Source organism: Struthio camelus, chromosome 1 (genome assembly GCF_040807025.1).
Source record: "Struthio camelus isolate bStrCam1 chromosome 1, bStrCam1.hap1, whole genome shotgun sequence".
NCBI classification, from domain to species: Eukaryota; Metazoa; Chordata; class Aves; order Struthioniformes; family Struthionidae; genus Struthio; species Struthio camelus.
The window spans coordinates 49614422-49637957 of record NC_090942.1 but is presented as its reverse complement, the minus strand read 5'-3'; the positions used below and the strand labels follow the sequence as shown (position 1 = coordinate 49637957).

General features: G+C 45.6%; 1 protein-coding gene across 1 annotated transcript; it reads left to right on the top strand.

The window, feature by feature from the left end:
* The first annotated feature begins 17522 nt into the window (after nucleotides 1-17522).
* On the top strand, nucleotides 17523-22625 carry DUSP6 (dual specificity phosphatase 6). The gene is made up of 3 exons (XM_068936873.1): nucleotides 17523-18668; nucleotides 19265-19702; nucleotides 21104-22625. The coding sequence occupies exons 1-3, from the start codon at nucleotides 18266-18268 to the stop codon at nucleotides 21409-21411; spliced, it is 1149 nt and encodes a 382-aa protein (XP_068792974.1). The 5' UTR covers nucleotides 17523-18265; the 3' UTR covers nucleotides 21412-22625.
* Nucleotides 22626-23536: the final 911 nt, after the last annotated feature.

Here is a 23536-nt window from a genome sequence, read left to right as displayed (position 1 = left end):
GAAACATGCTTACTTACAAATCAGTTTTGTGTTGCATGTTCATATTTAGTTTAGAAGATCTAGGGATTAAATCAAAATGTATTGCTATTTTTGTTTGTATCTCTGAGCATGCGTGTGTGTGTGTGTGTGTGTGTGAATTAGATAATTATGTTATGCTTATGGACTAAGCATAAGAAGTACTAAGCTGGTATTTCTGTCCATCTTGGAATGAAATATTAATTCAGTTTTAATTTCATTCTTTGGAAACTGGAAATGTCACTGTTCATAATATCTGATACTGGAAAGTGAAATAAGAAAAGGAAAAACAAAATTGGTAGTATTTCTTAATCTTAGCACTGTTCAAAAGGGTGTGCAGGCCATGAGTAAGTGTTTGGTCTCTGAGTAATCACACACATTAATAGCGGCAAATCACCTTTCATTTATATGAAAGGAAACAAAACAAACAAAAAACCTCAAGTCCATTATTTAACAAAATACTGAATGAATAAAAGCCAATGCCCAAGGTACTGGGCTACCTGTGAAAGCCTGAGCATGCCCTTTCTCGAGGGAAACAAGATGGGTTTCCCTCAGGGCTGACTGAAAACATAGGCACAGCTTAAATTGTGTGTGTGTGTGTGTGTGTGTGTGCGTGTGTGTGCGCGCACACGTGTGCGTGTAAGAAACCCTGGAAGGCCACAGGGAGCCAAAACCGTTGGTCCTAGGAGGGAGCAGAGCCTGAGCTCCTTGGGGCAGATGCCTGCCACCTTCTACCTGAGAAAAGCCAAGTACAGGCTGCTGTCTGTTCCTTGTCTCTGCAGAGAAAATGGACTTTTGATACCTTCTTTATAAGCCAACAGGACTGTCCCAAAAGTAGGTGTTTGCCTCATGCAGTCAATTTCTGTGTCCCACAGCAGCAGCCCAGCAAGGCTGAGGGCACCAGCCGGCTCGCTAGAGCGGCGGTGAGACTTCCCTGTGGCTTCCCTGTGCTTGGCCCAAGCTGCGGCTCGGGACCCCCGGTTGTGCGTGAGCAGGCTGCTACCTGCGAATCGCTTAACTGCCCCACTAGAGCCCATTCCTGAGCTCTCAGCTGCAGCCTTCGCCCAGGAGCACTCCCAGTGCTTGTATACCCCGTGGGTGAGAAGAAACTGTTCCTTGTCAGCCTTAAAGCAATACCCAGAAAAGGGTGGAGACTAATGACTTTTCCATTATCTGAAGAGCTTACAAACAAAAATTCCTCCCCCGCTCCTCCACCCAAAAGAGCTGGAGCCTCTCCGGGAAGCAGCCTGGTACCTAGCGGCACAAAGCAGCCTCAGTCCAGCACCGGTAAGCACTGAGAAGGAGCCGAAAGAGCTCTTGGGCACCACATGTGTATCACAAGGTTAATTTAGGGCTATATTGAGGGAAAACGATCCAAAAAGCTCCATGCAACTGTAAGGACAGAGATGTTTTTTTTAACTACAGCGTTTTCTTCGTTGCCTACCAAAAACAGAAAATTGCGCTGCTTCAGCTTAGTTCAGAAGCACCGCTGCCGCGGCTAAGCGCGTGGCATGGGCCGCTGTCTTCTGCTCAGAGCTGCTTGCTGTCCAGAAGTGAGTAATGCCTGTTCCTAAATCCCTTAAGGACCAAATCTCTGACATGAACCCAATTCACTCCTCTACCTTTTTGTAGGTCCCCTTATGTCCACATATGGACACAAGCTGCAATAAGTTATTTCAGTTCTGAGAAAGTGTTTGACCTTGGAGCAGAACAAAGGAGAAAGCAGAAACCTGCTGTAAAAGAGTTGGCAGTCTGTGGGTCCGATGCTGCACACACACCCCATAGTGTTTATTGGTACAAGCATCTCGTTGGCAGTAACTGGGCTGTAATAGGGAACTTGCTTAATATTTGATCCTGAAAATACTATCAGCAAGCAAAAGCTGTCAACATGGTAAAGTCTAAATATCAATATCTTAAAACAGGCCTCAGAAATGTATGTGATTTTAAAATTCATCATCAAAAAATAGCAAAAGTAAGGGTTTCAGTTTATATGTTAGGGTGAGCTGTCTCTAACTTCAAGATTTTCTTTCTTAGGCATGAAGTCTACAAAGACCTGTTCTAGTTGTAGAAAATGTGAGATTTTCATGAAATCAGAAGACTTCAGGAGCTGAGGCTTAGTGGAAAACAATATATAGCATGAGATTCACACTAAAATTGGGAGAATGAGCTATACTGCAAAGGTGTGTAGAACTGTAGTAACTTTATCTTCAGGAAACAAACTTTTGCATTAGAAATATCTCCTAAGCCTACATTTTGTCGAAGTCTAAAAAGATGCTTGTTTATGGCCGTTGCAGCAAGCCAACAAAACCTGCGGAGCCCACGCTACGCTCCCCAAAACTCTGCATTACTGGGATACAGGCACAGTGAAACTAGTAGGCAACTGCCACTCAGAGCTGCATTGGCACTGTGTTTTCACAGGGAGTCTGTGCCGGGGAATATTAAGAAATCTTTTCCTTCAGTTTCCATATCGGGTTTTCAGATCAGAGCTCTTCCTAGCCGTTCCTCCTCCAGGCTGCTCACAGTGTGGAGTGCTCTTTTCCTGTTTACCCTTACATGCCTTTTTATTACGAAGCAGGATTTTTTTTTTTTTAAAGCGCACTCAGGCGCCTGCTTGTTTTTTTCTAAAGCTCTACGGGGATTTGCTGGCGTCTTTTGCAGCAGGTCATCCTGTTTTCAGACAAAGTTCCTGTCTTGTTAAAAACAATCATTTCTGGATGTCTCTGTGCAGCTCCTGCCTTTAATCATCCTGAGTCCTTGAGCCATGCAATCCGCGCTACAAATATTTAGGTTTTGTTTGTTTGTTTGTAGCTGGAAAAAAAAGAGAAAAAAAAAGAAAGGAAAAGCCCATAGAAAAATTTGAAGCTGCTGATCTTCTGCAGGGCAGAGGACCACTCCACACACTGTAACAATTTGGATGAGCTATGCACAGGCTGTGCTACGCTCAGGAGGAAGACGATGAAGACTACACTCAGGACAAAGATTACTAACAGAAAAAATGGCAGTAGCATCAAACCCCTTACTGCCATCCAAAATGCCCTCGCTGCTCCCAGTAGGATTATTTATCCAGAGGGAATCTGCAACCCAGCTGCTGAGGACTGGCTCTTGGGCGAGCACCTGCCAGCACAGTTCCTGGCAGCGGCTCTCAGACCTACGGGGCACAGCTAGCCAGGTGGGATGGGCCAGAGGAGGACTGGCCAACCTTTTGGGCATAGTCTGCCCTCTGAACACCCAGCCAAAATAAAAACCCAGCACTGTCTTGTACAATGAAAATAATTTTCAGAGCGGATCAAAGCTCTGCCTCACTTTAAAGTTCATGGACAGGCACTAACAGGGCTACTATAATGCTATATAGCTTGATGTTTTTTAATGTGATGTTGAGAGAAAAACTCAGACAACGATCTGTCATGTTTCATCTATTCTCATTTTGTCTGTGCCCCTATTACTGCAGCAAGGGCAACTATCCAAAGAGTACATCTATGCTGACAACACCTCCTGTGAGTGAGGGGGCTGATATTCTTTTAATTCCACTGGGGCTGGGACAGATATTTTGCATGGCCTAGTTTGAGACAGAGACAGAAGATTACTTTCCCTGGCTCCCTTTATAGTGAATGGTAGAAGTTCTGCTTCTTCCGAAAGGGACTTAGTGCCGTTAAGACAGGATCCCCTCCTGAACCGTGCTCTGTGGGAGCCTCTCCTCATTAACTGGTGAAGCAGGTTAGCAGCCTGCCTTTCAAAAGTTCGACAATGTGAATAAGCCCTCAATAATTGGTGTTAAAAGATGCCAAAGTGTTTAACGGGGTATTAAGCACCTATGCCATCTTAGTAGATGAGGGAACTCAGTTCGCAGAAGGTGATATGTATTGCCTTAAACTAGTACTAGAAATCAAGTCGCTTTTATCTTGCTTTGCACATGGACTTGCTCTGTGTGCCAGGCTGTGCTGTCGCCCGTGGTGCTGCAAGGAGGATGCGGCAGAGCAGAGGACTGCGTCTCTGAGCTCCTGAGCTAGCACATCCCAGCTTCTTGGGAAACTGTTATGATAATAGAAAAAGAAAAAACGCAAAGGCAACTAACTTATTTTCCTTACTGGCTCCAAATTTGCACTACAGCAAGCTGCATCATGAAGAGTCTTGGGTCACTTCCTTGGAGCCACTTACTTGCACAAGGAAAGCTCGGTTTCAAGTGTACCTCCAGGGTTTTGTGTACTGTTATGTTCCAGGAGGTGATGAAATGTGTTTCAAAATATGTATGTCTAAAGGTGTCAGTGCCTGCAGCTCCATTAAGAGAAAGGGTTTATTGTGTGCTTCCCAGTGCTGCACACTCATGCAGAATGATCATCAATCAAAGTTTCAGGCTTTGGTAAATTTACACCTGACAGTTCTTATAGGAAGATGTTACACAATCCCTAACCCAAATGCTTTGATCTCCTCAGTCAAAGTCAATATGTCCAGCTGGATAAATAGCATTAAGCCCAGCGCTGCTTCCTGTGTAAGTGATAAAAAATTGATAAAGTCCTGACTTTCAGAAGCACAGGTGCTTTAAATCAATGGACTACAGTTCACCAAAGCTATTAATATCAACCCTGGGAGCCCTCAGGAGAAGCAAAGAGCTTTTGAAATTGTCATGCTCCTTCATTCAGAACTGGAGTTTAAATGAGATCACTTTTACATGGCCACAAACATTGAGCCATATTCTGGGCCAGCATAAATCAGAATAATGCCATTTGCCTAATTGGATCAAAGTCACACCAGCTGAGATTCAGCCCTCCGACATTGCCAGGCTCCCTGAAACATTACTGAATTAACTTTCGAAGATACGCTCACAGACACAGGCTTACAGAGACAGCTTGGTGTGCCTTGCCCCTAGTCTCTGTCTCAAATAGCTCTCTCTTCACATGCTTTAGACATTTGCCCCCAAACACCTTTCGGGGCCCCAATGTTTTTCAACCTCCACTAGTCTCCTTGGGCTCCTCGTTGATAATGACGAGAGTGCCTCCTCCTCATATTATCACAGACCCTCCTCATGGCCTACCAGACTCTTCCCCCTGCCCTCCTCCTCCTGGCTCTGTTCTCAGCCTTCAGTTACAGCATCAATAATCTATTACAGACTCTGTCTTACTGCCCATTCCCCTCCTCCCCAATAATAATGACATTCCTGAAAGCCTGAGACAAATATCCTGTTACAAAACAGATGATCAGGATGAATATTACTTTCATCCTCTAAGTCACTACTTGTGGGGGAGTGAAGATAGTCTGTTTAACCATATGGATGGTTTTCCATCACTCACAAATGTCACTGACAGCAGGGCAAAGTATTCCTTGATATGATCTTTGAGTTGCTTCACTTAAAACCCCTAATTCTTGGTAGGTAAAATTCACCCTGATCCAAGGGCCACCCGATACAGCAAATACAGCACACATGTTCCTAGGAACCCCTTGAAAAAAAACACTTCAGAGGAACATGGACTTTGTACTAAGAAAATCCTTGGAGAAAATCTTCTGAGGTACTTGTCTCAGAGACTGATTTTAATTGCTCTAAAATGATACCCCATCTTCTTTCTTCCAAGGAGACACTGACTATGGGTTCCTGGTAGTCCTGTGCTTTCCAAAAGGAAATTGCTTCTGAGAAACCCTTCTTTAGTCCTAAGAGGAAGAAAGGAGTCAGAGAACAAAAGCTTCCCAGCCTCTTCTCAAGAAGCATTTAGTACTTCCTCCAAAAATGAGCTAGACCATACCTACAGAGAAGTCTGAGGTGCCTTCTCACCCAGCAGTAAAAACAAAAACAGACGCCCTGAGTTGCAACAACTGTTCTTGCTAGGCAGATTAGGAAGAGTGAAATAAAACAGTCACTATCTGAGGATACTTGTGTTAAGGTCTTTCGTCCTCATGCAAGTAAGGAGAACTCAGACAGAGAAGGGACTAGACTGGCAGCCTGTTCACAACAGGTAGAGACATTTCATGTAGGGCTGTTGTCTCAGGTTCAACAGTCCCATTTGGTGTAGACCTTGCTCCTTCTACCTGACCTCAGACACAGCTCAGCAGTCGCTGAGGGAGCAAAAAGCCTCCTTGCTGTCCCCAGATAGACCGCTCTAAGGGATGGCCTTAGGCAAAAACAACTTTAGCAAATGCTCCTGGCCTGGCCCATGTAGTACTTTCACCATAGGGTGCCTCACAGCAGTGCCTTCAGGACATGCGTCAGGTGCCCAGAAGCTGCTTGTGTATGCACTCTGTTAACCGTAGTGAATGGAGGCAGCTCAACCCTTTTCGGAGGTGTGAGCATGAAGGTCAGGCAGAAGTGGGGGAGGAAGGAAGATAAGGCGCATAACATCGGAGCTGCACAGATCCAAAGGACATGGTGCTGGTGGCACCTTCGCTTTACTTCTGACCTCTGCATGAAGCCAGCTCTGATCCCTCTTGCATGCCTTTCTCATCTCATCCCTACCGTCTCTGAGGTCAGAAGTTCATTTTCTTCTTCTTTTTAAAGGCAGTGTGCTGAATCCAGCTTAATGGGTGATCAGAGCGACTGATCGATTCCAAGCCCTGAGAATAAAAAGCCTTTGGTTAATTTCTCTGTAATTTTGGTCTCATTTGCCTTCTAAAGTAATATGCAATATATTTTTGCAGTGACTCAGATGCAAAATCAATGCACGCTTTGCTTATAAGAGGGAACAGACAATCAACAGCATAAGTCCTATTCCAGACATTGTTTTTGCTTTACCGTGTCAGCTAACCAAACTTGAAAAACTGCTATAACACCACTCACAGGGAGGTGAGACATCACAATTTAAAATGCTTTTTGCAGCACAGGCTGCTGTTATTCTCATGGTTATGAGTTTTCTTATTATTTCTTACTACTATTTTAATGTCAAGGTTGTTATTTGTTATGGAACACACCAATGAGAACTGGTTCTATTTACCTGCAGTTGCCTTTTCACTAAAATCACAGTATCTACTGCTCTGTGTGTTTCCAGTCCAGTCTCTCTGTGCCTGAGAATACCTATCATCTTACTCAGATGAGGTAAAATGCATCAAAGTGTTGGCATCAAATGATACTTCCTCAGTAGAAAACAGCAGGTTTGCATCTGATGATTAGCAGATTGGAAAAAGCTTCCCCCCACCCCACCCCGTAGCAGTACAGCTCTTAGCTTTAACAAATAATAACACAGCATTCATGCATTTACTCTTGTAGATGTTCAGGAAAAAAAAAAAAAGGTCCAGTTAACAAATGCCTTCACAGGAAACATCCTGCTGTACATTTCTGAGGTTGCCCTGGCTGTCACTGTTTGGAAGCTGAAGGAGGCAGACAAGTGACCTCCCCTGGTACGTATGTAACACTTCTTGCTTACCTGACATAGCAGAGGCATCGCATGTGTTGTTAATGATTTTCAAGGATTGGAAACAATTGTTTTTAAATGATTAGTCTGTGTCTGAATCTAAGAGAAATTAATGTTATCAATGAGCATAGAGAGCTAGCTCTTGGTACACAAGAATTTATGCTTATTTTTCTCCAGTTTTCTCTAAGTAACTACAGGCATTAACATGGGTAGTGGTTGAAAGCATTAAGCTAGACTGAAGAGCGCTCTCATCCTGAGTACTTAATGCAGAAGACATAGTTCCTTTATTTACTTTGCACAGATCCTGGAGAGGAAATATGAGGCACTGAGAGTCCCTTTGTTTTTGCTCACTGCATTTAAGCAATTCCTCCCGCACACATCAGAACAATGAATCCCTTCAGTCTGTCAGGCTGCTAGTGATATAAGGCCATAGATTCACACTGCAGATCTCCAGAATTTTCTGATTTTTAGAGGAGCAATTGGATGACTGTTCTGACTGTAGATTCAGACTTTGAGGCTGCTATTTTCAGAGGTGAGAGATATATTGAACTCCTTTAGGCTAAGAGTCTGAGGTGGCATAATATACTCATTAATAAGCCAGAACATCTGGGCTGGAATTGTCCTCACTAATTAGGACAATTCTTGGCCAAAAAGATATTAGTTGGAGCCCAAAGAGCACAGTTGAACTCACTGATTCCTCATCATATACTGCCACTGGCAGAGTCCTCATCTTATATACTTTCAGTCTCAGTAAGGACTTGCTAATTGCTATGTGGGCAAGCACCCACACAGCTGATGGGTCCAGTCTCCCTCCATTCCCATAGAGCATGTAATGTAGCTCTTCTTTGAAACTGACTCCAGAAAACATAACTTTTAGAAGAAAAATATCCTTTAGCCCTTTGATCACTCCCCAGCAGCCACTGACAAATGCCCTCATGCTGGACAGTCACTCAGGCATGTCAGCTGGATGCTCATCACCATTCAGAGTTGTGACCTGCTTCACTGATTGCACTATGTAGAAGCAGAAACAGTATATCAAGGCCATGATCATTTGAAAAATGTAATATTTACCCAGAACAAAAATCTACTGGCTAATTTGACTGGACATATTTGGTACCAAGAGCACAACTTGGATAAAACAAAAAACGAAAGTGAAAAAATGATGATATTGCACAACACCTTTTGCTTTATCGCATTTTACCTCTTATCCAGCCCAGCCCTGCTTGGACAGTTTCTTGAAACCTACTCCTCATGAGCTCTTCCAGTTACCATGGATTAACTTTGCAGTGTGGTAATTGCTATGTTCTTAGGCATTTTCTCTGTGCTAGAAGAGAGGCCTCCCTCCATGGAGGTGAAGAACTTTATTTTCACAGTTCCCTCCTTGTCTCATGCCTTTAAGTGCCTCCTCAGAACCTTCTTGTGATTCTTAGCTGGCAGAGTCCCATTAAAGGTCATAAGTAGCCGGTGCAATACATCAGTCTCCAGGCACAAAACATGGCAGGGCCTCCTGCCTTTTTTATTCTTACAGTAATTAGCTTTTGATTGCTACCTGTTTAATCCTTAGAGAGAAATCTTCTCTGCAAATACCATTTGGACACTGATCTAGTATGACTAATTTAGATATCTTGCTCTTGGGAGACAAACCAGTTTTTCTTATTTCCCTGTATAGTTCACGTAGAAGAGCAGTCACCTCCATATCCACCATACTTAAGTGGGGTACCTAATCTGCTCACCTTGAATACAGCTCGTAAGACATTGCAAGTGTTGGTTTGGAGGCTGCATTATCATTTTACAGCCAAAAACTATACAGGCAAAAAAGTCAGGCAAACTAAAACTCAAAAAAAAAAAAAAAAAAGGTGTTGAGGGTGGGTGTGATGATGAAAAAGCTGACGGGCCCTTACATTCAGTGGCAGTAATTAGCTTTACATAGTAAATTCCAGGCATATGGCATAACAACTTTCACACTCTCTTATATGATTTAAAATGGTTGTCACAAATTTTCGTCTTACTGCAACTGTGAAAAATCTCCTGTTTTCTTACTGCTCCAGTATCTTGCCCTGACAACTGAGATTTCAAAAAATGCCCCCCAAATCCATTTAAGGTAGTGATGTGTGTTTAATGCAAGAGAACAACAATTCAGGTATTTTTGACTGAAAAGAACTCAGTTAAGCTGCCAGAAATGTCAAAAGTTCCTTGCTACTCTGACACTTACGTAATTGTTCTGTGAACACCCACACACCGGAATAGACCTACTCCACCAAAAATTGCAGGGCTGAGTCACTGAGCGTTCTTCTACGTATCCAAAGACCTAACCATATAGGATACATCATCCATAGCGTAATTCTAATGTGATTTCCCTAATTCAATAAAATTACAGTTCACTCAGGAAAAAAAAAAAAAGGATAATATATATTTAGGATCGGCCCACCCATTGAGGAGGAAGAAGCCAAGAACAACAGCGCTGCTGAAAACCTGCCTTAGCTCCATACAAGGGCAAGGCTGGGATTAGATGCGGTGGCCTGGATCTTCTGGATTCTCCTTGCTGAAATGAGACACAAAAGCAACTATATCTACAACCTACTCCGTTTTGCCCTTTGTAGTATTCTCCTTCCACAGAGTAGAAAAGGAAGAGGGAAGCTGCAGGGAGAACCACAGACAGGAGAGTCTCTCACCTGCAGGAACTGTGGCACTTGTGGCTGTCCCCGGCAGCCTTGCAGAGAGACCTTTGTCTCCAGGAGGTCCCTCCACAAGATCCGGGAGTTTGATCCTCTGCTTGTTCCTCAGGGGGACAAACCCTTATCTCCCTAATGAATTGCAGGTAAGGGTGAAACTTCAGAGGACTCACTTTCTGCTATGAAAATAATTTTTCTGAATCCTGTTATTACAGCTGGCCACGAAAGATCTTCTTTGCAGGACTCCCCTCCACACAGCTTACCCTAGCCCTGGGCTGAGACGCTTACGGGGCAAACTCAAAAGGGAGCACAACTAAATCCTTACTCTTATTTCCTCCACTCTTCTGCATTACTCAGTGTCTCCCCCATCCAAATTCTGATGTGATCCAGAAATGCTTAACTTCTCTGATCTGATGGGACTGCACCATGAAATGATGCAGATCAGTACAAAATGGGACTGAGATCAAAACAAAACAATAAATCAACATTTATAACACTTAACAAGGAAAACCACTGAGTGAGGGCAGGGAGGCTGCAACACACCACTGGCAAGCATAGGGGTGTGTATGTTGTACATATCTCTACAACAACCTCTTGTCAACACTTGAAGAGAGATGTATGTGCACAGTTTAGCCAGAATAGGTAACTTTATGAGATAGGTTTACACTTTACAGCTATACTACAAAACTGCTCAGAGAAAGTAATAATTTAATGTAATTTACCTTGCAGCATGCTGGTGGTAACAACGTACCGAATGAATAACAGAAACTGTGACCATAAACGGCACTGTGATCATCATGCCACTGTGCTCTGACACACTAAGTGGTGACCTGATATTTGGATGGGACAGCTCTAACACTAAATCCTCATAAAATCTAAGCAGTAAACTTAATAGCAGTAATTCTCTTGTCAACATTTGAGCTTACACACACACCCAGTCTTCAAGGTATGTTGTATACAATCACGCTCTTAAATACTGGATCAAAGACGCAGAAATAACTGCCATAGCTATCTATGGTTATACCTCAAGATGTATGCCTTTTAAAGGATTGCACACCATAAATAAATACTTACTTAAATAAATACATACTAATATGCCCAACCCAGTACTGTCCCGGGCATTTTTGATACCGCTCCATGTTTAGGGCATTACCTTTTACCTCTTCATTCTAATTACTCCTAGTTCTTTCCCACCAGCTGAATTCTCTCCTTCTTTCAAATTAAAGAAAATTACTAGATTGCTATGTGGGACTTAGAAAGCGCGGTGCCCACTTTGCATGACTGTAGTTCAGCAGTTTTCTGCCTTTCTCCCACTTTTTTTTTTTTTTTTAAGAAACGTAGTACAGTAAAACCAGAAAACTGGGCCGCTGCATCTCAGCACGCACACACTCATGTAACTGCGTGTGCTCACACGCTGCGCCCTCGAAGCCTGCAGCGCCGCTGGTGCTTCAAATTCAGCATGTGATTTGAGCCCTTTTTTTAACCGAGACATAACAAGGCATTTTAGCAGCTAGGTCAGGCCATCAGTTTGGTGCTCCCCTGCAATGAACGTTTACTAAATTGAGTTTGACAGCAGATCACGTGGGGAACCCCCAGCCTGACTGACTCTGGTGAAAGGTATTAATAAGGAAATTCTTGCTTCTGCCAGTGCATTCACCCTGCTCAGTGTAGCTCTTGCCTGGCCCAGGAGAGGTCCCCATGAGGGTTACGTCTGTGAAAAGTAAAACAGAAGCGCTAAATGGGAGTTGCAGATGCCAGTACATGTGTCTGTCCATGGCTCCCCCCTCTGACATCCTAGAGCCAGCCTGTGTGCTTGTCTCCATCAGGTCCCCAGGACACATTCCAGAGGCCATATAAAAAACAGACTGTGGAAACTGAATTGTTCATGCCTGGGTTAGACTCCTAATTGCCTCTCTTTGGAACCAGAACATACGATAGCTGCCCCGCATTTCTCTTCCTGAATATGCCCGTCCCAGGAAGAAGATCCTTCTCTTATGTAATCTTCTGTCCTCGCTCTGCTCTCTGCACAGCTGATTTAACCTGCACCGAGCAGTCGCGGTGCTTGTTTACTCTTTTCACAGTCTAGAACAAGCCTTCAGTCATCCCAGGGGCAGACTTTATTCCTAGGGTCAGAGCTTGTGACGAGAAAGAGAGATCTGGGATCAAAGGGCCTTGCAAACGCAGAGGAAAATAAATCTTTAGCATTGGGAAGAGAGTTCCTTGATGCTGTCAGGTTCGCTTCTTTGCAAGGTAAGTGAATGGGATGAAGACGGAACGGTGCTATTGGAGTCACCTACCTCAGCACAGCGCTAATGCCTCCCCAGGTAAGCCCACACGTTGGTGCCTAGTGCCTCGTAAGCCCTTCCAAGCACATCAAAACAGGGAGCGCTAAAGGGATTACAGTATTTTCTCAGCGGCCTCATCTGGTGTTGTGCATGTGCCCAGTACAGCATGATACAGGCTGCCCCTGAATAGCAGGCAACATCAGAGGAAAATATACCAGTACCGTACACTTGGACACAATTGAACTCCTTGGGATTGGTAAAGAAATAATACAAACACGTTGCTCTCCCTATATAAATAACAAAACATTTCTGTAGTATGGGTGGGTCAGGACTCTTTGATAGGTGGTGCTATTTTCTAAACTGGTTTATTCATTTAACCACTGCCACTAAATTTAAGGGGATATCAGTATTTTCATTTAATCATACAGTCTCAGCACCATTTTTCAAGTTCATTCTGCTTTTCTTATTTGTCTCTAACACACAGTTCAAATTAATACACCGCTAGTTATAAGAAAATGATGCACAAGCGTACTTTTGTTTTCATCATTTTTATTATTCTGCCCACTGGTGCAACATTTCTCTTGCCAGCAGAACGCAAACCACTGTGAAGCGATACATAGGTCAGTGTCACCAAAACTGCGACTACTAGTGGTATCACCTAGTGGGAGGAAAAAGAAAAAAGACTGAGAGTCTCTTCTCCATGTATTTACTCAGACCTCTCTCACCTGAGTAGCTGTGAACCACCTATGTGCTGGCTTGTGTGCCTGGCCAGGGCACTGTATGAGTCTGGCTAAATGTGTGCCTTGTACTGCCCTCCTGAAAGCTTAATTTTATCCTCTAAGTGAGGAGAACCCTGGAGCCATTAGTGATCTGCTGTCAAATAAAACTTCTCACCTCTTCGCACCCTGAGGAACCACTTGGAGAACGCATGTATAAGCTAAATGCAGATGCAAACTTAGCTTAGGCTAAAAAGGAAGCCAAAAGTAAACAAAACCTCTTGAATAAATGCATTTCCGTAGCAGCTGTTAAGTATTTTAAAGCCTCATTCCTAAGTAATTGTTAATTACATTACTTTATTACAAGGCACAATTAAATATGTGCTTCAGGTCATCCAGCTATTTGCTGTTTCAAGGAAAGCACTTGAGTCAAAAGGATTTCCTAAATGGAGTCATTCAGTGTTTTATTTCTTCAACTTCAGGAATTATTCTAGATGTGATATATAATTGGACATTGAATAATCAGTTAAATGTCATTTCCAGAAATTGTTTGTGCTTTACATAAAACAAGTAAAATGCTTTACAGGGCACTTTTGTTCTCTGTTTGAGGCACCCTGCAGTAACCAGTTCTGCACCAAAGGCCCTACCCTTCACCGCCAGTTTGGTCTGGGAGGACAAATCTTACAGTCTTGGGTCTGACCTGTATTTCTATTTTCAAATAGATCATTCACACAAATTAGCATAGACTGAGACCTTTAATTCTCACTTCTTTTGAAATTAATAGGAACTGTGAGAGGGCTCACAGATAAGCCTGGGGGTGAGAATCACAGACTCTAAGTACCCAAAAGATCGGGCTAGTCACTGTGGGCCCCATTTAGAGCCAATGGAGAGAAATGAGCACTTCCAGAGTGCAATTCGTCCTCTCTGAAGGCATCCTGAAAGTGAGTATTAAGGGAAACAACTAGCTGAAAGGTGAAAGTCTAATTTTTGTCATCTACAGCTGAATAACTACCATCACAGGTATCTGCAGATTCAAGTATCAAGAGCCTCAAAATTCATGCCCAGCTGCCACCTGTGAGGAGAGAAACCAATATTTCTGTTGCAGACATTTCTGAATCACCTGTGCTTCCAGTGCTGAGTTGAGCTGGCCTCTCAACCAAAATCCTGACACCAGCATGTTTCGTGCTTCTTGGCCTTCGGCAGCAGGCAATCCCAGACCATACTTCACAGGCCTTGCATAAAACAGCACCAAGGCAAAAGGTCTCTCTGCCACTTTAATTCAGGTCATCAGAGGGTGGAAAACCAAGACTGGAGTCCGTACTGTAGTGAATATTTATTTATGCAAAGTGGGAAAGGTCTGACCAAAGAAACAGCAAAGCCCCTACTGAATCTTGTTCCAGATGAAGTAGAAGAGAGTTGCAAACTTGTACCTTCACAGGAAGAAAGTACACTATGTAAGAAAAAAAGTTCTCATCCTTAGTGTCTAATGCAAGACGAAACCTCACCAGTAGTTAGAGGCCTGAGATGCCCTTGCCCCATTGCCTCAGTGGCTTTGGTTCTCACATGGCAAGCTTCAGCCTGCGTGTGGTGGAGGAAGCCCTGGTACAAACTCAAAGGGTGCCGCTAGTATTGTACTTGTGTAACTCTGCTACAGTGCAAGCTCTTCTTGCTGGGTTGAGAGCCAGCAAACATCACCCTCTGACTCCTGCCATGCAATGAGCTGTCATCAGCCGTCATCGTAACAAGTCTCTGCACCCAGTCCCACTTGGGAAATACAACTCTCCTGAGGATGCTTTATCTAACTTCTTATTGCCTTCATATATTTAGCCTCAATGCTCATAACATTTAAACCAGAGATGATATTACTAATTCTTATTCGCCTTTGCTGTATGTTTTGAGATCTGTAGGTGTACACTTTTTTAAAGTACTATTATTATTTATTATTACATTATTATTAGGTAGGTGTCTCAATGGGTTTGATAAACTGCTTGCATAATATGTAAATTTCAGTTAAAATATTGAATGACTAAGATTTTATTTTAAATCGCTGCCATAAAGTGTCATTGAAAATGCCCTGAAGACGATAATCAGAACATATTTTCTTCCTAAAATATTTTAGTCATCAGAGAAGCAAGTTTACCTTATATGAACATGGAAGTAGTTGACGGAAATAATCTGAGGGTTGTTCTGTTTTCTGCATACCCAAACTCTGCCATGCATTGGTGTTTTTCTGTGCATCTTCATTTAAAAATGTAATCAAAGTACAATGTAACCTTGAAGAATCACGTTAACTAACAATTACATGACTTAAAGAGAATAAATTGTATTTATCATTGTGTCAAGCTTGCTGGGAGCTGTCAAAGTGTTATACTGAATTTGTGCCAGTCTCTTTTAGGTCACATTCACTACCTTTTAACATGACTCCGTTACCTTGTTTTCTAAGCTGACGTATTTGGGGATGGAGGAAAGGGTGGGATGGAACTGATCATGTGAGGATTCTTCTGGCTGTAGTTTCTGTTGGGATAAAGGCTAACAGAGAAAATACAGCTGATTATTAGCATAAACGAGTAACCAGAATTATTCAAAATGGTTGCAAGACAAGCACTGCATTAAATAGCACCTTACAAGGTAACTGCAGTTAAGATTGCTTGAGAATTTCCATTTCAGTTGTTCATGCAGTGCAAAACTTACATTTCCAGAACTTCCATTTTTTGGTCTGAAATCCATGGTTAAGTATGTCTTAGGGTTGGATTATCTAATTTTGTAAAATTTAAGGAGAACTTGATCATCTGATGTACTTGGGAAGAAGGGTAGAGAATAAACACGATTCTAATTTAAAGAAAGAAAGAAAAAAAAAAAGTAGGGCTTAAATTATGATCTGATTATTCATTCTTCCAGGACTGTACTAGTTGTCATACTGATACAGAGCAAAGCAACAGGGCCAGCTCCAAAGAGTATGCCATACTGTGGGAGCCCTGACCTAGATTAGACTTAAACATAGCAGAAAACAAAACAAAAAAGCCAAATTAAAAAAAAAAAAAACAACAGAGACTGCTGTTCTGATCTGTCACAGCTATGAACATTTAAACCCCATCCCCTGAGTGTCCGGAGATGAATAACAGCAGAAGCACATGGCAAGACCTACCTGCAGCTCCGTACGCGAGAAGGCAGGACTGCGGTGGGCAAGGCGGATTGAGCAACGGGACATGTTACACGGCGCGTGGGCATGTGTCCTGCGAATCTCACACCAGTCAAGCCAAATCCCCCTTTGGCTTTGGCCCCCTTTGTTTAGGGACAGGGCAAGGTTTATGCAACATGTACCACTTTGAAGCCTTCAGAACAGGTAGCAAGCCAGGCTCCTGTCAAAATCCTTGCTAGGAACACGTTGTTAGTGCTATCTGGGTGTTATCGCTTCTTGAAACTCAGTGACTGATGTCCCAACTTTAATTTACATCACGTATGTTTGCTACACAGACAACACAGGACTATCTGTGCAACTCTCTGTTCCCAGGGTCAACACACTCCAGCAACTCAATACCTAGGGAACCTCCTTCAGCGCAGGTTAAAAATAATCAGCCAGGAGCTCAGGAGCGCTATAAACGAGATTAGCCTCCTCAGAACAATTTTACTCCCGGCCAGATGTTGGCAACGGGATTAGAATTTAGGCCAGGCTTCTCCCCATTTATTTGCACTCTCCGCTTTTTCACTCACCCGTTTTATCAGCCGCACCTCGCACCACCCCCGCCCGCCTCAGCCTCCGGCCTCCGGCGCCGCGGGGACCGCAGCGCCCTTCCGCAGCGCTGCGGCCCCGGGGGCGGGGAAGCCCCCGGACGGCGCCGGCGGCGCCTCGGCCCCCTGCCGCGGCAGCGCTCCCTATGACCCGGGTTTGGGGCGGGGGGTGGGAAGGCGCCACGGGGCTCCCCGCAGGACACGGTAACGCCGGCCCACGCCTTGGCGCCGGCACTTGCACAATTAACGTCTACCTGGAGGGGCTGGCAGCGGCTGCGGAGGGTCGCTTTCCCCGCGAACGCTTTGCAGCCGTCCGCCCGGGCGCTCCCAGGCTTTTAGCAGTGGCCGCAGGCTACTCGTAACGGGGTGCCGGGTCCTCGGCTGCGTTTCCTGCACCAAATAAAGCCGGGTCGCGTAGGAAGAGATTAGCTCGGGGTTTACCCTTCCGCCGTCTAAAGATCAGCTGAGGACAAAGGCTACCCGCCTCCCTAAAAATGGGATTCCCGGAATGCCCTCATGAAAAGGCAGGCTCAGAGCGGCACAAGGGAATTGGGGGGGGGGGGGGGGAAGGCTAGGCAAGAGGTTCCTCGCAAGCTTAGTATTTAGGCGAGCCAACATGGAGGGAAAGAAGGTGCCTTTTGTTCCGCGCCGTGGCACTGCGCGGCCTGCGGCGGCGGGGGGCACCGCCGCGGCCCTCACCTGCCCTCGGGCCCCCGCCCGCCCGCCGCGCCGCGGCTGCCGCTTGTTTGCACTCGGCTTATCCGGAGCGGAAATTCCTTTCCGTTTTTGTGAATGACAAACTCATTAACAATTCATCAACACAACCTGTTCCAGCCGGCCCGTCGCCGCGGCAACAGCCCCTTCCGCGCGCCCCCATTGGCTGCGCCGGAGAATGTATCCATTGAGACGTTCCGTGTTTGTATCCATTGAGGAGCTGCCGGGCGCCGGGGGTGTGCGGGGCCGATTCAAAGGGACATTGATCGCGTCGGGGGCGCGGAGCGGCGGCTGCGGCGGGGAAGGGGCCGGTGCTGCCGCTGCCGCGCAGCGGCGCGCAGCCAGGCGGGCGGCCCGCGCGCTGCTTTCGGGCTGAGGCGGGGAGCCCGAGCCGGTGGCACGTTAATTGGATTTCATTCACTCGGGGCGGAGGAAAAGCCCAAGGGCTTCGGCTGGAGAGGCGATTAGGCAGGTTCATTCAGGGATTCATTGACAAAATAGAGGAGAGCGGGCAGGCTGGCTGTACGCGCGCACACGCACACACACACAGGCAAACACACGTACAGGCAGACAGACACATACACACACACACACGCCGGGGCTGCTTCTCCCTCCCCGTGACTCCACCGCCGCCCGGCGCGGGGGAGGCGGCGCGGGGGGGGCTGCGTGATTCATTTTCCTGGGGCGGAGGGAGATAAGTTGTGCGGAGTTGGAGGGGCGCAGCCGCTCGCCGAGCCAGCCGCATGCCTCTGTGAGAGAGAGGGGCGCTTCCAGAGCACGCTGCGCTCCCCCCGTCCTTCCTCATGCTAGATACGTTCAGACCCGTCCCTTTCGCGTCGGAAATGGCGATTAGTAAATCCGTGGCGTGGCTGAACGAGCAGCTGGAGATGGGCAACGACAGGCTGCTGCTGATGGACTGTCGGCCGCAGGAGTTGTACGAATCGTCCCACATCGAGTCGGCCATCAACGTGGCCATCCCCGGCATCATGCTGCGGCGGCTGCAGAAGGGCAACCTGCCGCTGCGCTCCCTGGTCGCTAGCAGCGAGGAGGACCGGGAGCGCTTCGCCCGCCGGTGCGGCACCGACACCGTGGTGCTGTACGACGAGCACAGCCGCGACTGGAACGAGAACACGGGCGGCGAGTCCGTGCTGGGGCTGCTCCTCAAGCGCCTCAAAGACGAGGGCTGCAAGGCGTTTTATCTGGAAGGTGAGAGCCGCCGCCGGGCCGGGGCGGGGGGGGAGCTCGCTGCCTGCAGCGGGGCCGGGGGTCGGGCGGGCGAGCCCCGGGGTGGGAGGTAATGCGGAGCCCCGGGCCCGGCTCCGGACCCCGCAGCCTCCTCCGGGCTTTGCGCACTGACACTCGGGGCGGACGTTAGCTGGGCAGGAGGCTTTTCCCCGTGGCCCCCCGCGCCCCTGTGCTTGCTTTGTGCGAAGAGACCTCGAAGGAATCGCTGTAGCAGCGTGTGCAGGACAGGGCTAACGGGGCCCCGGCGTGAGCTAGGAAGAGAGGAAGGAATTGCCCCTAGACGTCCCTCCAGAGGTCCCCGGTAGGGCAAAGCGGCAGCGAGCTTTAATCTCGACCGTACGGGCGCTCCCCCCCCCGCAGCAGGCGATTTTGCTAAACCTTCTTTTACGTGAGTCCGTCTTGCGTGAGAATGTGACTTATCTTTTCTTTTCCCCGGGGCTCGAGGGGGTGGGAAGCGGATGCCCATTAGCAGAGAGAGCCGTAGCGGAGAAATAAGTCAATCTGCCGTCATGTATCAGGTTGCATTTTTTTTTCCCCCGCTTTGCTTTTCTCCCCAGGTGGTTTCAGCAAGTTCCAGGCCGAGTTCGCCCTGCACTGTGAAACTAACCTAGACAGTTCATGTAGCAGCAGCTCCCCTCCTCTGCCAGTCCTGGGCTTGGGAGGCCTCCGGATCAGCTCCGATTCCTCCTCAGACATTGAGTCTGACATTGACAGAGACCCCAATAGTGCCACCGACTCCGATGGCAGCCCTCTCTCCAACAACCAGCCTTCCTTCCCAGTGGAGATTTTACCCTACCTCTACTTAGGCTGTGCCAAGGACTCCACTAATCTGGACGTTTTAGAAGAGTTCGGCATTAAATACATCTTGAATGTTACCCCCAACCTGCCTAATCTCTTTGAAAATGCCGGCGAATTTAAGTACAAGCAGATCCCAATCTCTGACCACTGGAGCCAAAACCTGTCCCAGTTCTTTCCTGAGGCCATCTCCTTTATAGGTGAGACCCGGTTGCTTGCTAACAGCTGCATGGCAATTCGCAAATTCAATTTATTTTGCAGAATTCAAAAGATTTCGGGCGAGAAGGGGTAGCTGTCTCTGGGAGCTGCTCGGCTTTCTGATTTTGTTGAAGCTGACTTACATTGAGGGGAGGGTGCTATTTCCAGGTTTATTGATGAAACCCGGTGAATTGTGACCGACGTTTGCAGGTTACAAACGCATACCTGGTTTAGCTGGCTGTTGGGTCGCTCTGGGAATCCTCCCAGAGCCGCTTGTGTTGATGCTGGGCACTGAGCAATGCGCAGGATGGGAAATATTTTTAAACCTGTTTAAAAAAAAAAAAAAAACAAAACAAAACCAAAAAACTAGGGGCTCATAGTTTGTGTCCTTTTTCTGTTCTTTTTTTTTTTTTCCTCTCCCTGCAGGTTACTGAAGAGTAGTATAATAAAAATAAACTATGTAGGAAGCTAACTTTAGCTTTTTTAAATACAATTTATTCATAACGGTATTCCTGGCAAATATATAATGAGAGGTTTAATTAAATCTCGAGGTAATAACGATATACCTCTCAGGCTCGGTTAGCCTGCCCCTAAATGTTACCCATCAGCTTTGAAAACGGACGGGCTCGTGGGCTGAAGGAGTTCTGGTTAAAATTTGTACTTTTCCTTCATTTCAGTGAAGACTAAAGTCACCGGATCGGGTGCGGTGGGGTGGGCATCACGTTATCTGTTGGGAAGCTGTGCTGTAATCCGGTTGAATGATACCGGTAATAGTGGAGAATGTAGGTAATCTGAGCCCAGCAGGAAGAAATGTGGGCTGGAAGCCACAAAGAAACTAATCTCCAGGCATTGTAATGCATTTCCTATTACAAAGGAACCCATTTTCAACCAATGTTGACATCCTGTTCCTCCTAATGGGCTGTCCCCTGTGACTTCCCTCATTCTTTTAAAATGCCTGAATACCTCCATTGTTAGCTGCACAACAGTTGGAGAATAATTTAATAGACCTTTGCAGTCTGCTGGTCTGTATAAAAGGCATTCAATGACATATTGCAGGATTTCCATGCTGGGGCAAGGGGCCTGTAAGAATTTAAGGCAAATTTCCAAGCCACAGAGTGCCTTTTAAAACTGGCTTTTTAAACAGTGTCATGCAGTGTATCTTGCTGCTTCTCCCTCGTTCTTAATTTTCTCAGCTTTTGGACTCTGGTACGAATGCTTAGGGGGCTAAAGTCTCCTCTTGTCCTCATTTCAAACCGGTGAAGTTAACCCTTGCGTTGCCCTGTCAGCCACTGAGATCAGAATCACCCTTTCTTCTTACTTGATACTTCTCTTGTTCGTGTTGTGAGATCAGTTACCGACCTGCTGGCTTAGGTGTCCTTCTCTGTCTCTTTGTCCCTGTACAGATGAAGCTCGGGGGAAGAACTGTGGGGTCCTGGTGCATTGCTTAGCGGGGATCAGCCGCTCGGTCACAGTGACAGTGGCCTACCTCATGCAGAAGCTCAACCTGTCCATGAACGACGCCTATGATATCGTCAAGATGAAGAAATCCAACATTTCACCCAATTTCAACTTCATGGGCCAGCTACTGGACTTTGAGCGAACTCTGGGGCTGAGCAGCCCCTGCGACAACCGAGTGCCGACCCAGCAGCTGTACTTCACCACCCCTTCCAACCAGAACGTCTTCCAGGTGGACTCCCTGCAGTCCACGTGAGCTCCCGTGGCCTCCCTCGCTCCTCACGGGATCATTCCTCAGTGGTTTCTCTTTGGCAGTGGTAAAGCAAACACAGCTTTCTCTTTTTCTGGTCTCTGGTGTCAAAAAGCAGCTGCCGATGCACGCTAGGAAAGGTTACACGGTGCGAGCTCGGCTATTGCAAAGGGAGGGAAGGTGGTGAGATCCCTGGGAAGGAAGGTAGTGAGCAGCCAGCAGGGAGGCAGCACTGGGTGCACAGTTGTTCCTGCTCCCGCAGTGGCTTGGATCTGAGGACTTCCAAAGGGGTTTGGGTAAGACTGGACAGACTGAGCACATGTTCTCTAGAGACTGGGACTATACTACTTCCTTTTTTGCTTTTGGATCTCTGGCATACGTTTTTGTCTTCAGTGAAGACTGTTTGTTTGTTTTTGTTTTGTTCTGTTTTAATTTAGAGGAGCCAAAGAAAGAGATTTCAGCTTAGTGTATTTGGAGTACTTGTTTGCCAGGAGCTCAGTAGTATTCTACTTGATCAATGTAAATATTTAATCTTAAATTGATTTGCATTTTTTTTTTAATTCACATGTTTTCAAGAAGTCAATCCAAGGGACGTCTACACTTTTGTTCTCTTCATAAATTTTGCTTTTTTTTTTTTCATTGCAAAGAATATATTTGCAGCATGCTTAATTTTATTGTTCAACTGAAGCAAGCTTTCCATGGGAGAGAAATGGCAGTGGAGAGAAGTCTGCAAATCATGTTTTGTGAGCAAGTACAGTCTCTTCTTTCATATATTTTTCTTTTCCTTGTGGTGATTTTTTTTTTCCTCACACTTTTGATGTAGTTTCACATGATATATATATATATTTTTAAATTAAATTAATTTTGCCTTACCTTTTGTAAATAGGTCATCTGGGAGGAGGTTGGTCTTTGAATGCAAAAGATTTTTGATCACTTTTTAAAACTTTCAGATGTGCTAAACAGTGCATTACCTCTGTACAAATTCTTCAGGGAGCTTCACCTCAAATGCAATATTTTGTGTCTTTTTTTTTTCTTTTTTTGTATAAAACTGGAAGTATGTGTGAGCATTTGTACCTGTGTGTGCGCACAGTGAACCTGCACACGGTTGCCAATAAGGGAGAGTCTAATTCATGGTGTAAAAGTTTTAAGATGGAATTTATTATAAGAATGTAAAACCTTAAATTATTAATAAATAAATAACTATTTTTGGCTATTGAGAACCTGGCTGGTTTATTCCTGCTTTCTCCTCTATGTGGGTGTGGTTAATTGCGCATATACATATGGTTATGTTTAAAGGTAATGATTGCTTTCAATAGCTTTTGTACAGCCCTTAAGACAATAAAGTCTTAATCTCCCCCTTCCCCCTTTTTGATCCGCTGATGCCTAAATGAATAAACAGTGCATATATTGGATTATTGTCTTGCCTTGGTGAAGGGAGCACTTTTGAAGGCCTTTTGGTTTAATTCTAAAACAGTGCCCCATGGATTGGGGCTTACCCCATGGATGCAGCTGACCCTGGGACATAAGGATCCCTTCTAGGGCATGGAGCTGCTGTTTTCTGGCTCTGGTTAGAAGCGTTTGCGTTCTCTTTGAGACACCAGGTGATGGTGTTTTTGTGATCTCCTGCCCAGCAGGAAGTCATTTCACAGATCCATAAGCAGTTTTAGACAGTAAATGACTTTCTGTCGCTGTACAGCCATGTTGCACCTTAGCAGGTGAAGGCAAGAAGGAAACTCTCTATATGACATTAGTCACCTCACTTCCTTTTTTGGACCATTCAAGTAGTGCTGTCTATGCAGAAGGGAAAAGGGGGGATTATTGCAATTGCAACATTTCCTGCTGTAATTTATTTTCATTAACATCCTTCCTAATAAGAAGTGGCCCAAGGTAGGGTGGTGCCAAATGCTGTGTGCAGGACTCCTGGCCGTCAAGGAACATTTAATGTAATTTTAGTAACTGCAAGTGTGTGAAATGAAAAGCAAACAAAACATGGGAAAAAAGTGAGTCAGTGTCTCATGCAGTAGTGGCCTAGATTGAGTGCATAAACTGTGAAAGTAGAAGTGGGTTGCAGTTAAACTTGGCTTGTGCTAATCCAGTTTTGAACGGTTTCCGCTCTTGGCATTCCCTATAC

Coding starts and splice junctions, on each gene's coding strand:
- DUSP6 (XM_068936873.1), top strand. CDS start 18,266: ATGCTAGATACGTTCAGACCCGTCCCTTTCGCGTCGGAAATGGCGATT. Junction 18,669..19,264: donor CAAGGCGTTTTATCTGGAAG/GTGAGAGCCGCC, acceptor TTTTCTCCCCAG/GTGGTTTCAGCAAGTTCCAG. Junction 19,703..21,103: donor TGAGGCCATCTCCTTTATAG/GTGAGACCCGGT, acceptor GTCCCTGTACAG/ATGAAGCTCGGGGGAAGAAC.